Source organism: Propithecus coquereli, unplaced genomic scaffold (genome assembly GCF_000956105.1).
Source record: "Propithecus coquereli isolate 6110/MARCELLA unplaced genomic scaffold, Pcoq_1.0 Scaffold28, whole genome shotgun sequence".
NCBI classification, from domain to species: Eukaryota; Metazoa; Chordata; class Mammalia; order Primates; family Indriidae; genus Propithecus; species Propithecus coquereli.
The window spans coordinates 11,331,457-11,345,184 of NW_012148396.1; the positions used below are offsets into that span (position 1 = coordinate 11,331,457).

Here is a 13,728-nt window from a genome sequence, read left to right on the forward strand (position 1 = left end):
AAGGGCTTTCCTGGAATCAATCCCCCTGAGATACTGAGGGAGGACTGCGTCTGCTTCCTGAGACAAGAGCCTGGGACGCTTGGAATCTCAGGAGTGGAAGAGTGACTTTTGCAGGCTAATGAGATAACTGTGGTTGATCATTAGAAAGATGAAGGCAGCAGCCCCACTGCCCAGCCTCAAGGGACCAAAACGGGGCTCATGATTGAGGCAGTCACCAATCGCCAGTGATTTAATCAATCATACCTACACAGTGAAACCTCCATAAAAACCCATAAACTGTGGGGTTCAGAGAGCTTTGCAATTGGTGAACACATGGAGATGCAGGGAGAGTGGTGCCCAGAGATGGCGTGGAGGCTTGAACCCCTCTGTCCGTAGCCTGCCTTATGCATCTCTTCCATTTGACTGTTTCTGAGTTGAATCCTTTACAGTACACTGATAGTAGTAAGTAAAATCTTTGCCTGTGTTCTGCGAGTTCTTGTAGCAAATTCAGAGGAGGAGGTCTTGGGAACCCCTGATCTATATAGCTGGTTATTGAGAAGTGCAGGTGGCCCAGACTGTGGATTAGTATCTGAAGTGAGAGCAGTCTGTGGCACTGAGCCTCGACCTGGAAGTTCTGCCCAAACTCCAGGTGGTGTCAGACTGTGTTGAACTGTTGGATCCCCACTTGGTGTCCAGAGAGTTGGAGAATTGGTTTGTGTGCAAAACCCACACATTTGGTGTCAAAAGTATGGTGTTACAGAGATCATTCATAGTATAGTCCCCTGTTGCTACATCTTATAGTCCTGTGTTTTTTTTGTTTCATCTTTTAAAACAAATCAATTGAGATATCTTTCTCTTTGTATTTAATATTCTCAGTATAATTTTTTACAGCACTTGTATGCTAATGTCAAAATTTGAGTGAGCTGTGGGTTTATTTCCATTGCTGTTTCATTGATTAGCAGTGACCTATTCCTAACTCTTACATGTCCCGTAAGGCCTTGCATAAGGCCTTGTATACAAAATAGCTGTAAAGCTTGTAGGTGGCTGTATGTGACAACCCAAAATAAGTGACGGAGGCGGCGAGTATGTCCATCAGTGGAGATTTATTAAGCCAAAGGTTGAGGACGCACCAGGGAAAACACAAACCACAGACAACTCTGTGACTGTTTTTCTAAAGTGGGATTTGGGAGCTCGGTTTTTAAAGGGGAGAGGGCATACAAAAGGGAAAAAGAGGAGGGGTGGGCTGTGAGATGGATGCTTAGGTTCTTGGGAGGCCCAGGAAACGTGCATTTTGCATGAGGGAAAGCAAATGTTAGAGACAAAAAGGGAGTGAAGGAAGCATCAATTATGTCGATGTCTCTGGCTAGGTGGAAGAATGTTTGATCTTGTCTCTGCTCTGTACCTCAGAAGATAAACTTGTAACCAAATTATTAGTGTGGGATTGAACAGATTTTAGTTTTAGGAGCTGGACTTAGCCTACAAATGCAAAGTTACAACTTGCATGTCCTTGTTTGTAGGAGGCCAGAGAGGAATTTCCTTAGAAATGAACTGTGGGGCAAGCCTTGCAGACGCGTGAGGCCTTTTCCCTTCCCGTGGGGCTCTGGCTGATGGGCGATGTTAGGAACAGTCTTCGTGTGGAAGGGGGTGCCTTGTGATGGGGCCTCCAGGTTCGGTCTTCCCTTTTGCATAAGGAGTTGGGGGTGGTCCTGAGATTTTGTTTTCCATTCCATGTGTTACTTCCGGGGATGCCTGCCCTCTCCTCTCTCAGGGAGAGTGTGGGAAGGCCTAGTCCATTGGTCTGCTCAGGAGTGGAGCCTGGTTGGGACAGTTGCAGCTAACCAGACCCATGCCACCTCTGGCGCCAGCTCCTGTCCCTAATCCTAACTGAAGCAGATGTGAGCTATGCTCTTTTGCCTCAGCCCAGCCAGCTGCCACTTGTGCAGATGTTTGAGGAGGAGGCCTGCCTTGCTTTTGGTTGAGTTCATGCGATTTTGTCTCCCAGCTGTGTATAGCCAGGGAGAGTTGGCTTGAGCCAAGCGTTTCCTAAAGCATGTGGCTTGTCTCTGAATCCCCAGCACTGACAGTTTTCCCTTTCTAGGCTTTAACTTTCTCTCTTGAACTTCACCCCACACACCTGTTCCACCTGGGCCACCGGCTGATGGCAGAGACCAGTGGTGTGATTGTGGCGGGCTTCCTCCAGGAGCAGTTTGTCTCCTAGGATCTACCACACTACAGGGATTTTACTTGGCCTTCTCTGGCCTCCCAGGCTTCCTCCCAAGACAGCACTTGGAGCCTCTCCCATGGGAAAACCTGCTTGGTCTTTAGGGTTCCTGGAGATACTGGGCCACTTCTGCCCCTGTGAGCCAAGACAGTACTCCAGTTTGTGTTCCCTAGTGGAGTCCCTGTCTCTGGCCACCCTGGCTTTCAGCCGGTACCCAAATTGACACATGTATCAGTAATGACAACAGCTCAATCTGAAGGGCTCGCCCTCTTTGGTATCCCGGTGGGGAGGTGGGCATTCCCAGGCCCACAGTGCTGGTTCAGGACTCGGGTGCAAGGTGCCCTGGACCCTCCCATTGCCAGTAACTAATGGATGTCTCTGTGGGGTCCAGGTCCAAGGAAGACTTGATTACAGGGAGGAGATTCTTTCCTAAGGACATTTCCTAAGCCAAATTCAAATTTGGCTTTTGGCGTGTTCTGTACTTGTTCCCCTTCTCCAATCACCTCACCCCTCGTGTTCTGGAGTTGCTGGAGTAAGAAGAGGAAATACCTCAGTGGGCAATATTCAAGAATGTTTCATGATTTGCTTTTGAAGTCCAGAGTGAACCAGTGGATACAGAGGAATATTTGGGGCATGGGGACCCAGGGTGAGCTGCCATGTGAAGCAGCACCAGGACCTCCTTGACTTGAGAGGTGACATGAGTTTGTCTAAGATGAAGGCACGAGCAAGGCGAGGCCTTTGTGTGTGGGTAAGACCTTCCCAACCCCAGTCCCTGGCCGGAGGAGCTGCCTGCCCAGTGGGGGAGGTGTTCAGGTGGGCAGGGGAAGAGACCGGGGCTGTGGATGCCGGCAGCAGGAAGCTGGCGCACAGATGCAAGCCCTGACTGATGTGGCGTGACGTGGCATCTGGTCTTCCTCACCTTCAGGCCCAAGCCCTGCAGGAAATGATGCTTCCCTTTGCCTTACTTCTTGCCATGGGGCTCCCATTGGTGGGAACAAACATCACCACTGATGATGAGCGTGCTTGTAAGTATCATTCCCTCTCACTGTCTTGAAGGGGGTCAGAATTCACCCAGAGCTGATAGGGGTCTTCTGGAGGGATGACTAGAATTTGGGTAATCTGAACTGCCTGAGGTCTGCATTGTCAGTGTAATTGTGAGTGAGCACTGGTCAATTTGTTGAGTGTTCATGAGCAGGGGGAGGCCTAGGAGGCAGGAGGGCTTCCCCAGATGATAGCTAACTGACCAGGAGACCTGAAGGGGACTCTCGAGTGGCACTTCCCCGTCAGGCCAGGTAGGTGTGGATGCGTCCAGGGAAATCCAGGGGGATGCTGGCTTTCCTTGGTGAGGTGGGCCTGGTCTGCAGAGCACAGCAGTCCCACATCTGGCTGCCAGGGTGTTCCCTCAGACCTGTCTCTGGATCAGGAAGAACTCCTATGTGTACCTGCTTCTCTCATGGGAGCTGGTCTTGTCCAAACCCAGACAGCACAGGGAGCTGAGCTGTGAAGCGTAGGGAAGTCCTTGGAGGTGGCAGGGAGGGGCTGGCTGTTGGAGGAGGGTGGAGTGGGCTGGTAATGGGTAGAGAAGACTTGATGCCTGCTTTCTCCTCTCTCAGGGACCTATAATTTGAAATGCCATGAGTGTTCGGTCATAAACAACTTCAACTGTGAACCCGTAAGGACATGTCCGTATGAAGTTAGGCGCTGTTTCATACTCTCCATTCGTAAGTACCTCTTTGTCATTTTGACACGTCATATATTAGTCTCCTACCCGAGCAGTTTCTGGGGCAGAGCTGGTCCGCTTTTGTCTGCACCCAGCCCTGTTACCCCTCCTTGGCCTGTCTCTGTCCTGAGAGCATGCCCACAGGCACTAGGCTAGGCCCCGTGCTGAGGCTGTGTACATCATGTTCTCTGAGATGGGGCAATCAGTCCACACATCTGTGATGTCTCTGGGGGTGTGAGCACTGCTGGACTTCAAGGCCTCTGCCTCTTATCTGTCCCAGGTTATATGTGTAGACACCCCAGTATGGCCTGGGTAATCCTTCATTGCCCATTTGATTTCTGGTTGTCTGAGGGGAGGCTTCCAGCTAGGCAGGTCCAAGAACTGGGCCCACCATGGACTCCTCAGGGCAATGCCTATCACACACAGAAGAGAAGGCCAAGGATGCAGTCAGGGCAGAGCCTGAGCTTCCAAGATGCTCTTGCTTGTTACCCAGAGGCCTCTAGTGCTCTGAGAAAGGTGTCCCTCTCCCCAGGGCCCTACCTGAGAAAGATGTATGGTCAGAGGCCCAGTGACCAGTCAAGCAACCAGGGAAGGTGCAGCCCCCTGGCCCCTGCTGTACCCAGTGTCTGGGATTATGTTTGTTGCTTCATATGTCAATCTGTGTTCTAAGCTCTGTGCAAAAACTTCCTCTGATTGCCACTTGGTTGTAGCAGCTGCCGCTACTGTGCAGGCATCTGCTGATTTGGGACATGGGTAGGAAGCTGAGAATCTGGGCTTTGTCCATGCAGTGGGCCATGTCTGGGAAACTTGAGCTGTCATTTTGGGATTACTGCTCCTGAATGAGGCAGGGAACTATTTTTCCAAGAATCTCCATCTCTGTGTGGCTCTGGGGTGTAGTTGGCAAAGAGAGGAACTAGACCAAGATGTGCAAGGTTGAGGGGAAGCACAGACCATTTCTTTGGAAGTTCAAGGTCTTTTACACCATGATGGACACCAGTGGACCCCAACTTGTCCTCACTCTTACCCTCCTTCACGTTCATCCACTCTTCTCCACTTGTGGGCCTTTTCACCAATAGCGGTTCCTGGGCCCCAATAGGTGTTTGCCCACTGGCCCACACAGATGACAGGTGCTCCAATGTAGCAGTTTAAACATCTCTGCAAGAGACCCCTTTGTATGTCCCTAACTGGGAGGACAGAGGTGCATGGCTTTTGAATGGCTTTTGATATTTTCCTGAAAAGTTGGACTTTCCCACCCTGCCTCAGCTTCAAGTGGACCTGGTTCTGGGCTGTTCCTTTTCAGCCTCCCCAATTCACATCCCTTTCTTGGCTCCTCCCATGGGCATGGAAACTATAAGATCTATGTTTCATAACTTGTGGGGCTCTGCTTTCATGGAGGAACCCTGTTGGATACTAGGACAAATAATTTATGCAAGCCTTTGGCAGAGATTTGAGAATGCAAGAATGCTTGGACATTTTCCCCTTTGGGATATTTGCTGAGTTCTGGGGCTGTGCAGGGTGGTAAGCAAAAGACCTCTATGAAAACCTTTTGAATGTCAGCAACTGAGAGCTTCCATCCATAACCAGTATCAACTAGGTGTTGTTGGAGGGACGGACACAGATCTATGGAGCAGAATAGAGAACCAAGAAATAGCCCTATACGAATATGCCCATCTGACCTTTGTTGTTTTTTTTTTTGTTTTTTTTGAGACAGAGTCTTGCTCTGTTGCCCAGGCTGGAGTGCTGGAGTGCAGGGACATCATCACAGCTCACTGCAGCCTCACACTTCTGGGCTCAAGCGAGCCTCCTGCCTCACTGAGACTGTAGGTGCACGACACCATGCCCGGGTAATGTTTTTCTATTTTCAGTGGAGACAGAGTCTCGCTCTTGCTCAGCGTTTTCTGGAACTCCTGAGCTCAGGCAGTCCTCCTGCCTTGGCCACCCAGAGTGCTAGGATTTCACAGGCATGAGCCACCGCACCCAGCCCCCAACTGACTTTGGACAAAGGTGCAAACACCATTAATGGAGGAAGGCTCACTTCTTCATCATTCATACAGGGAAAGGAACCTGCACATCAAATCTTATATAAAGATTAACTCAAAATGGATCATGGGCTTAAATGTGTATGGTCAAAGTCTAAAATTTGTAGGGGAAAAAAAACACGTAAGAGGAAATCTTCAGCATCTAGGGAGAAGCAGAGAGTCTTGGCCTTGGCAGCAAAGCATGACCCATCAGAGCCATCTTGTGACATGGGGCTCAGCCAATTGAAAATCTTTTGTTCTGTGAGTGACCCTGTTAAGAGGATGAAAAGACAAAATACAACCTGGGAGAAAAATATCTGTAAACCACACATCCAACAAAGAGCAAGTATCTTGAACACAAGAAATCTCAAAGTTCAACAGTCAAATGCAACCAGTCTCATTAGAAAATAGGCAAAAGACATTTCACCAAAGTGGATTCAAAGATGGCACATAAGCACGTGAATAAATTCTAAACATCTTTAGCCACTAGGGAAGTGCAAATTAAAACCTCAGTTGGATGGCCGTCATCAGAATGACCAAAATAAATAATGGTGACAATACCAAATGCTGGCGAAAATGCAAAGAGACCAGAGCGTTCATAGACTGCTGATGGGACTGCAAAATGATGCAGCCGCTATAGCAAACAGTGCAGCAGTTTCTTTAAAAAAAGTCAACTACCATACATCCCAAAAATTGCACTCCTGGGCATTTTTTCCCACAGAACTAAAAACTTGTGTTCACCAAAAAACATGTACATGGATGTTCAAAGCAGCTTCCAAACTGGAAGCATTCTAGATATCCTTCAATGGGTAAGTGGTTAGGCAAACCTCAGAGTGTGTCCACACCATGGGATGCTGCTCAGCACAAGATAGGAACAAATGTTGATACACATAACTTGAATGAATCTTCAGGGGATTCTACTGAGTGAAAAAAAGCAATCTCCATAGGTTACATACCATATGGTTCCATTTATATAGCAATGACAAAGTTATAAAAAGAAACACCAACTTAGTTTTGCGAGAAACAAAGAGAAGAGTTGGGTGGAAAAGAGGTGTGTCTGTATGGGGGATACTTATGATAACACTGTTCTGTGTTCTGTTTTCAATGCCAGTAATTTCCTTGTGGTATGTACTATAGTTTTGCAAGCTGTTATCCCTTGGAGCAACTGAGTGAAGTGTACACAGGATCTATCTGTATTATTTCTTGCAACTGCATTTGCATATACAATTATCTTGAAATAAAAAATCTAATGAAAATGAAGTTAAGAAACTAACACACCACTAACTACATTAACATGAAAATGGTTATAATTAGCAGCCTGGGACTTTCAGAGTAGAGAAAACAATAAATAGTATTTTCTCTTTACTGGAGATATGCTTATAATAAGAACACAGAAAGTTTAAAAATAAAATATAGACAATAGTATACATAAGTAAACATTGTCTAAAGAAAACTTGTGCATACACTCAGGCAAAGTAAACTTCCAGCAAGAGCACTGCTCATGTGAAGAGCAATATTTTATGCAGATGAAGGGAACTACCAGGAAGATGTCTCAATCTAAATCTGTATTTACTAAATAATGTAGGATGAAAATATACACAGAAAAGAAAGTGACAGAAAATGTAGGCAAATCCACAATGGTATAGTCATCCACACACCTCTCTTCATAGCTTCTGAATGCTTTCACAAGAAGACAGAGCCGACTTGGCTATAGTCCAGGGGTCGGTGAACTCTTTCTGTAAAGGGCCAGATACTAATGGTTTTGGCTTTATAGACTATCTAGTCCCTGTGGAAACTGCCTAGCTTTGCCTTTGTATGGGTGGAGGCAGAAATGATAAGTAAACATTATTGTTACAGTGTTGTAACAAAGGTTTATTTACAGATACAGTTGGTGGGCTGAATTTGTCCCATGGGCTCTCGTTTGCCAGCCTCTGCTATAGAAGGTCTGAACTACACCATTAATAAATGAAATACCCACATGTATACCATCAGAGCCAGGAATTAGGAAATAGACATGCTTTACACGGGTAAGTATGACGTTTATGATATTGACATTTACAAAATTAATGACATGACATAACAGCAGCATCAACAAAGTTCAAATGACTGGAACTATTTAGAGTTCCTTCTCTGTGACAGTGAAATTTAGCCAGAAATCATAGTGAAGTAGGTAACCTCCAACCTCATGGAAATTAAGCAGAGTATTTCTAGATAAAATCAATCACACAAAAGAGAAGTGACCACAGAAATGAGGAAATACTAAGGTCTGAATGATGATGAAGACATGACATGTCAAATGAGTGGAAAGTGGCTGAAGAAGAGATTCAGAGCAAAGTGTCTACCAGCACAGTCAGATAGCAGAGGGAACAAAGGCTGGAAATGTCTGAGCTTCCACTGAAGAAGCTGGAAAAAGAAAGAAAAATTCCCCCAAAGCAATGAGGAAGGAAATATAAAGAGGACAGAAGAAATCCTTGAAATAGAAAGTAATATATATATAAACTCAACAAAGCCAATAGGTGGTTCTTTGGAAAGATTCATAGTATTGGTAAAACCTAGTAAGAAAAATCAAAGACAGAAAAATAAAATTCACCTTTCCAATATCAGAAATGAAACAGGAGGCATCATCAGACTTTACAAAGAAAATCAGAGGCTATCGTGAATAGCCCCTCTGTGATAACTTTCAGATTGTTGATGAAATGAACAAAAACTTGAAAAACAACCATATCTGACCCACAGTGAAATTGTAATGCTGATGTGTCCCGTTAATGAAGTGCAATTCTTTGTGAAAACCCACCCACCAGAAATCTCCTGGCCGGGATTGCTTCAGTTGCAAATTCTTCAAAGTATTTGTGGGAGAAATAACACCGATCTTACACATGCTCCTTTAGATGGTAAACGAGGAAGAATTGCTTCCTAACACATTTATGATGGCAGTTTCATCCTATTACCAAAACCCAGCAAAGACATTGCAAGAAAGGGAAACTATAGACCACCTTCTCTTGTGACAATAGATGCAAAAATAAATACTAACAAAATATTAACCAACAAAATCCTAGATTTACATGAGTACATCCAATGCCATGCAGTATCCTGGGTGAGATTCTGGAACAGGAATAGAGCAGAAAGGAAAAATGAATGGAATCTAAATAACATATGAGTTGTTAATAAGAATTTATCAATATTTGTTCATTAGTTGTGACAGATGTACCATAGGGATATAAGTAATGTGAGACAAGAGAGCTGGATATGAGGTGTATAGGAACTCTGTCCTATCTTTGCAACTTTTCTGAAAATTTAAGACTATTTTAAAATAAAAAGTCCATTTACACATGCACATGTCCGTGTGCGCACGCGCACACACACACGCACACATCATAGCCACTACTTCATGCATTCAATTTCAGAATTGCTGTGTGGTGTACAATTTGAAACCCACTAGTTTAATTCACCATATTAACAGAGAAAAGGAGAAACATAATTGTAGACGCTGAAACTTTCCAATACCTTTTCCAAATTAAAAAAAAATCTCTGAGGGAAATGAAAGCAGAAAGGAAATTGCATATCACAGAAATGATGAGAATTAAATGAGAACGTATCAAAGATTTTCCCCTTGAGGTGAAAAATGAGATAAGATGACTCCCATCACCACCTCTGTTTCTAATGGAACTGGAGTTCTTAGTTCAGTTAGGCAAGAGGAAGAACTGAAACACTTGGAGATTGGAAAGTATTTAAACTGCTATTATGCACCAGAGATAAACTTTTCAGATAACGAGTGACTTTAGCAAGGACCCTGGATATAAGATAAGTATTCAAAAATCAATTGTCTTTCCATACAGCAAGAAACAAATTGAAAATAAAATTTACAAAAAGAATCCTATTTTTGAAAGCACCACAAAATCAATGCCTAGGAAGAAATGTAACTAGATTTGTGCAAGATTTCAACACCAAAACTGCAAAAACACTGTTGAAGACTTAAATACATGGAAGAATACACCATGCTTATAGGTTGTGAGACCCAACAAAGTAAAGATGTCTGTTTACCTCACATTAATCGATGAATTCAGTAGAATTTCAGAGTCTCAGCGGAGTGTGTGTGTGTGTGTGTGTGTGTGTGTGTGTTGACAACTTGATTCTGAATGCTTACTGAAATATAAAGGGCTAGAAATAGCCAAGGTGATCTTGAGGAAAAAGAAAAAAAGCTGGAGGACTTGTGCTCTGAACTATCAAGATTATTTATATAGTTTGATTAATTAAGATAGTTTCATGTTGGATCTTGTGGTTAGGGTCACAAAATAAAACACTAGAAGAGAAAGAATTCAGCAAAAGCCACATAAATCCAGTTACTTGATCTCTGACAAAGTTGACCCTGCTGTGTAGTGGGGGAAGACACTTGTTTGCATTACATGGTGGTAGATAGGTTAGATATTTATATACAATACTCGTACTATACAAAAGAAGCAGTTTCAGGTGGTTTGTAGATCTCAATGTAAATACTAAACAAAGTTTTTAGAGGAAAATGTAGAATAATGTATTTGTGTCCTTTGGGAATTAAGAATTTTAAAAACAGAACAAAATAGTGCTAGTCACATAAGAATGAAATTGAGAAATTGGATTACATTAAATTTCACAACTTCTGCTCCTAAGAAAATGCCTATAAAACGGGAAAAATGCAAGCCACAGATGAGGAAAAAGCATTTCAAAACACGTATCAGCTAAAGCAGCGGCCTCGAACCTTTTTGGCACCAGGGACCTGTTTCATGGAAGACAGTTTTCCGTGGATGGGGGGGTGGGGGGAGGCGGAGCTCAGATGGTGATGAGAGTGATAGGGAGCGGCTAATAAACAGAGATGAAGCTTTGCTCGCTCATCCACCACTCAAGGATACCTGTTCATAATATATAAGGAAATTCTGCCTACAAATTAATAAATAAAAAGCAGATCATCCAGTAGAAATTTGAACGGAAGACTTAAAAGAAATATAGCAGAACATGATACCTGAATGGATAACAAATGTAAGAAAAGTCATTCAGTGTCATTCTTCTTGATGGAAATGTAACTTAAAACCACAACATGATAATACCACAAGAAATGACTAAATATCCAAAAATGACCATACCAAGTGTTGTCAAGGTTTTGAAGTGTACACAATCCTTTGGAGCATGGATAGGTTTAACCCAGTCTGGAAAACACTTCCACATTATCTGCCAAAGTTGCCTATCAAAGACTCAGCATTTCTACTCCTAGGTACATAGCTAATAAAAAGTCTCAGACAGGCTCACCTCAAGACAAGTACAAGAATATTCATTGTAGCACTAGTTGGAGATAAAAGCCAGAAACAACCATTATGTCCATCGACAATAAATTGTGGCATATTCATCAATGTAATGGTACACAGCTATGAGAATGAATAATACACGACAACATGCAAGAACAGGGATGCATTTCATAGAAACAAAGCAGAGCAAAAGAAGCCATACACAAATACAAACATAATGCATAATTTCATTTCATAAAGTTCAAAAACATGCAAAACTAATATATGGGCTTAGAAGCCCATATGCTTCTTATCTGTGTCCTTAGCTGCTTCTAGTAGTGACTGAGTGAGGAGTTCAAGGCTTTGATCCAGTTCTGTTTCTTAAGCCGGATGCTGACCACATGCTTACGTGCACTTCATGAAAGCCACCGAGGTGTCAACTCGTAATTATGCACTTTTCCGTAGCATGTTGAAATTCAGTAAACTTTTTACGTGGAAAATAAAGGAAAACAGTGACCAGTTTTTAATCATTAGTTCCTTCTGGTGTTACAGAGGAGGCAAGACCCAGAACCATGAATGGATAAGTGAGTTGTGTTAAGTTCCTGAAGAAAGTATGTGTGTAGATACTGTGTAGGCTACAAGGGGTGAGGACCAAGATGTATAACCCAGGGATACGTTTTTTTGTTTTTTGTTTTTTTTTGAGACAGAGTCTCACTCTCTTCCCCTGGCTAGAGTGAGTGCCGTGGCGTCAGCCTAGCTCACAGCAACCTCAAACTCCTGGGTTCAAGCGATCCTCCTGCCTCAGCCTCCCGAGTAGCTGGGACTACAAGCATGCGCCACCATGCCCGGCTAATTTTTTCTATATGTTTTTAGTTGTCCAGATGATTTCTTTCTATTTTTTTTAGTAGAGACGGGGTCTCGCTCTTGCTCAGGCTGGTCTCGAACTCCTGAGCTCAAACAATCAGCCCACCTCAGCCTCCCAGAGTGCTAGGATTACAGGCGTGAGCCACCGTGCCTGGCCAACCCAGGGATTCTTGAAGGGGACCTTAGATGGAGCTTTGGTCAGGTAGCACTGGTCAACAGAGGCTACTGAGTGAGCCCTCTAGTGAAGGTAATCACATCATTATGCAACCCTAGTTGTAATGGTGCGTCAAGTCTGTGCTCGGAGGAGGTTGGCATTAAGGGCTCATCGACATTTATATGTTGGTCCAGGAACTTGAAACACCAGGCTGAGGGTCCTGGGAAGAAGCTTATTCTAGAGGGGTCTTGCCAAGGGCAGAAAATCAGGTTAAGGCCACATTAATATGGGCACCCCTGTTAAAGGTCTGTGTGATCTCTGGGGCATAAGTAAAGCATCATTCCTAGTCTTCATTTAATTTCTAGAGCTCTAAAATTCTTATGACAAAAAATGAGCAGGATGTTTTATTTGTGTAGCTACATGACAGGGTACCATGATAGGCCATTTGGGGAGGGCCAGAGGCAGACACAGAGATGGCAGCTTGGATAGAAAAATACCTGCAGAAGAAGTGGTTTTTGGAGTAATGAGACCTTCTGGTGGACTTGAACATTCTCAGTAAAGAATTCTAGACAATGTTGTAACAGTTGGAAATGTAGAAATGAGTTAGTTATGGTTGAATGTGAGGTATGTGTGCTTTGATATTTACAAGCAGAAAACGTGAAATCAATGATTTTAATCACTACTTCATTTTTAGGTCTGAACTCTCGTGAACTACTCATTTATAAGAACTGTACAAAAAACTGCACATTTTTATATGAATCTCAAGTGCCTCCTGAAGCCCCAAGATATTCCTTCAGAACTAATAGTTTCTATTTTGTTCGTTGCTGTAATAGCATGCGTTGCAATGAGGGAGGACCTACTAATGTTGAAAAAGACATAGTCCCCGATGAAACAATTGAGGAGACGCTTCCAGAAGGAACTGCGCGTTTCGGGGAGTCGAAATGTGTCCTGATCCTTGTCTCTATCATAGTCAGCAACATACTAACTTGAGAACCACTCTTGGGAAGGTCTGCTCATTTTCCCCTATTCCTCAGAGAAATTTTGCTCTCTGTTGCTCCCTTGTAAATCAGAGACGGTGATCCACGGTGCCTCCAGTTGGCCCACTTATGGTTTATTTTAAGAGAGAAATAAAGCAAATTATTGTTTTTCAAAACCATTCATTAGTATTTGATTGCCTGCATGTATTCAGACGCCCATAGTGCAGTCTCTAAGGAGATCTGTTCTTCTCCATCTTCTTACATGCTCAGGGATTACTTCGTGATTTTAGTACAGTCATGTGTCATTTGATGGGGATGTATTCTGAGAAGTTTGTCTATAGGTGATCTCATCACTGTGCGAACATGGCAGGGTATACTTACACAAATCTAGATGGGCATAGCCCATTGCTCCTAGGCTACAAACCTGTACAGCATGGTACTGTACTGAATACTGTAGGCAATTGTAACACAATGGTAAGTAGTTGTATGTGTAAACATAGAAGAAGTACGGTAAAACTACAGTGTACAAGGTGAAAAATGGCA

General features: G+C 43.7%; 1 protein-coding gene across 1 annotated transcript; it reads left to right on the top strand.

The window, feature by feature from the left end:
* Positions 1–3,173: 3,173 nt before the first annotated feature.
* Positions 3,174–13,198, top strand: GML (glycosylphosphatidylinositol anchored molecule like). Its single transcript, XM_012647949.1, has 3 exons — positions 3,174–3,225; positions 3,814–3,921; positions 12,903–13,198. The coding sequence occupies exons 1-3, from the start codon at positions 3,174–3,176 to the stop codon at positions 13,196–13,198; spliced, it is 456 nt and encodes a 151-aa protein (XP_012503403.1).
* The last annotated feature ends 530 nt before the right edge of the window (positions 13,199–13,728 follow it).